This window comes from Phaethon lepturus, unplaced genomic scaffold, assembly GCF_000687285.1.
Source record: "Phaethon lepturus isolate BGI_N335 unplaced genomic scaffold, ASM68728v1 scaffold46214, whole genome shotgun sequence".
Lineage (NCBI taxonomy): Eukaryota > Metazoa > Chordata > Aves > Phaethontiformes > Phaethontidae > Phaethon > Phaethon lepturus.
This window is the reverse complement of record NW_010533364.1, coordinates 1-3,155: the sequence shown is the minus strand read 5'-3', so window position 1 is coordinate 3,155 and position 3,155 is coordinate 1. Positions and strand designations below refer to the sequence as shown.

The window sequence follows — 3,155 nt, the reverse complement described above, 5'->3', positions numbered from 1 at the left end:
TTAAAGCAGCAAAGTTCCTTAAGCACAACAACATTAAGCGTTTCAGAGCTAGGAAGAATGAATTAGGCTACGAAGGTGGCTATTTTTGTTTAAAAAGTAGGTGGTAGTGCAAAGCTCATTAGCAGTAGAGCCATGCCTGCTGCAGGCAGCTGTGCACCAGCATGGCGGTGCAAGGCTGGCCCCAAGCACACAGGCACTGAGGCTGGCTGTTTGGGCCAGCAGGTCCAGGGTGACAGGCTGGTCTGGCCACTGGGGGCTCTCACCTTTCTCTGTCCCATTCTGGTGGGCCGGGGAAGACACTGGATTCCGGGATCTGGCAAAAGCACTCATGAGAGGAAGGGCCCCTGGCCTGTGATTCCTGGGCCTGGAAGAAGAAGGGGAGAAATGACAACAGAATGAGCACTTGGAGCATTACTGCTGTGAGCTGCAGCTGGCAAACGGGGCCCAACCCAGCATACCTCAAACTCCATGCAAGCCTTATGCAAAAGTAAGCTGGGCAGGTGAGCATGGGGTGTAGTCATGGTCAATAAAGACAAAGCCTTACCAGTCCTCAGGGTCGCAGTCTCTGAATCCCTTGGCAAAAGGGTTGCTGGCGATCTTTAGCTGCGTGATCTGTAAGGAGAAGCAGGGAAATGTCTCAAAGTGGCATTCATGGGGCTCCCTGGTCAGACAGTGAGGATGTCCCTGAGTGGGCTTTGGGACTCAGTGGTGCCTGGTGTAACAGAGAGGGCCCAGGTGGCCCATCGAGCTGGGACGCGCTCTGCTGCAGAGCAGAAACACGTGCTTTCCCTCTGTTAGAAAATGTGGGCTTGTATGCTATCTAATATGTGTTCAAGGCAAAGGGAGAGGCAGTCCGAGTCGGGTGCAAAAGCTGTGTAAATGCACTTGTAAGAAAATGCCACATTATATGGGTCACCACCAGAGCAGCTAAGACAAATCACTGGATAAATCATACTTATGTATTTATTTAATTCACCGGGGAGAAGGCAGGACATTTTCTATATTTAAGCAAATCCACGGATAAAGTATGTGATTGTGAGTTTCCGGAATGGGTTGAAAAACAAACTTTAAGCCCCCCAGTGACAGTTCCAGCCTTAGAGGTCAAACTGATAGAAAGCAGGAGAAAAAGAGCAGCTGTCCAGAGCCATCAGGCGAATGCCAGCCGGGGAGGGACTCCGCAGCCCCTTAAAGGCACAGCCTTGCTCTCGTCCGACCGCAGCACCCTGGGGAGCCCCGGGTGGGTGTACTCGGAGCTGCTGCAGAGGCCGGCACTGCCAGCTGGGGGGCACAGCCCCTCCAGCCAGCCCTGGCTGGGGCTGCGGCATCAGTGCAGAGCGAGGCAGTTTGGAGCAGCGCTGAGAAGCCCCCTCTATGAAATCGTATTTGCACTCGCGGCTGGGATTCCTGCTCTTTACATTGCACTGATGCAATTTAAAGAAGCAATTGGATTAACTGCTGCCCAGAAATCCGCATCAGATTAGGGGGGGTGGGTTGTTTTGTTTCGTTTTCTTTCGGTTTTTAACCTATAATTGTACTCCGGGAAGGACTAGACCGCCGCGAGCTTAGAGAAGTAAAATCGCAAATTTATCCAAACAAATTGGGAGTGACATTTGGCAGCGGGAAGCCGGTTGTTTTCCTGCTAGCCCTGGTCTGGGGTTCACATAGGTAACAAGGGCCCTCCGGGCGGTGGGGAGCGGGTGATGGGGCTGCAGCTCACGTCGCTTCCCCGGCGTGCAGCAGTGCAGCTCTGCGCAGCCCCCGGCTATCGGGTTCCTTCCGCTGCCCCGGAATGGGTTTAGCAGATGGGGAGGAGGCAGCGGGGATGCCCCCAGACACCCCCCCCCGAGCCAGCGCCCTGGCACCTCCGGGGTGACCCCAAGCCCCCTCTTTCGTTGCCCCGGGCCCCACTGCCGCCTCACCCGGTGGTTCTGGTAGGCAGTTACAGCCGTGAAGCGCGTCTCCTCGAAGACGAAGGTTTTGAAGTTCTCCTCCGCATATTTCTCGCTATCTTTCCGGGGGTCCACGTAGACCACGTGAAAACGCGGCTGGTATCTGTGCATGGAGTTCAAAATGATCTGAATGATAAAATGAGCAAGGAGACAATAACTGATCCAGGCGGAGCATCGAGAGAGGAGAGCGGGCAGGGGAGGGGTGCGGGCAGGGGCACCCCATGGGAATCCCGGCGCGGGGAGCTCCCCCCTGGTGCAGCCCCGTGTTTGACACCTTTCCTCGGGAACACTTACATGCCCGTTGTCATCCAGCAAGTTGTTGGTCAGTTTGAGTTTATCGAAGGAAACAATCTGCTTCATCCACTGCGCCCCTTTCGCCGGGGAGTCCGGGTGGTAATGCACCCTCCCGGGGGTGGCAGGGTCGGCTTTGCCGGCCACCAGCCAGGAGGAGCTGTGGAAGGCATACCTGCCGGGAGGGGAGGGCCCGCAGCAGGGACCGGCTTGGGAGGGTCCCCGGCCCGGGAAGGGGAAGGACCACCTCCCCCCTCACTCCCGCTTCCTACGGCAACAAGAGGAACAAGCTCTTCCCCACTCAGTCAGACTCACGGCGGGGCGGCGGGAATGGGGATAATACTTTAACAGGTCGCCAGTGGAACTGGCAGGAGAGAAATCTGCAGGACGGAGGAAATTTGTAGCTACCTGCGCAGATTTGTGAGAGAAGCCGCAAAAGCTCCCCCTTTCTCCAAAAAGAGAGGGTGAAAGGGAGCCCACTATACAGTAACATTCTGGCCTTAAGCAAAGAGTGGAAATTTATGTGTAGATTAATAGCAGGTCCGGAGTTTAGCAGCCTTGTTTCATTCTTTCAAAGTACATAGTCAACAGTAACATTTAAAACAGAGAAACCAATCTTCTATACACGTGTTTACTTTAAAAGCCAGTGTTTGCACAGGCGGAATTAGACACCATTGGACTCGAGCAGAAACATTACTTTTTAAAGATATACTCAATTGGATGTTATATATCCCACTTCCCTTGACAAGCAAACATTTCTAGGACGCCCTGAGAATTTGGATATCTGTCTAAATATTTATATATCGGACCCTGCGATTCCTACGCGGGCTGCCTGCTCAGCATCCTGATCTGAAGCTAAATACATAATGCGCCTTTCACTGTCTTTAAATTAAAGGGGTTGCGAACCAGACCGCA

At 53.8% G+C, this 3,155-nt stretch overlaps 1 protein-coding gene across 1 annotated transcript; it reads right to left on the bottom strand.

Moving 5' to 3' along the window:
• Positions 1 to 263: 263 nt before the first annotated feature.
• TBX1 (T-box 1) lies at positions 264 to 2,415 on the bottom strand (the record flags this gene model as incomplete). The annotated part of the gene is made up of 4 exons (XM_010285155.1): positions 264 to 364; positions 545 to 612; positions 1,920 to 2,075; positions 2,244 to 2,415. Coding segments are annotated over 4 exons (497 nt in total), but the record flags the coding sequence as incomplete, so codon positions are not given.
• Positions 2,416 to 3,155: the final 740 nt, after the last annotated feature.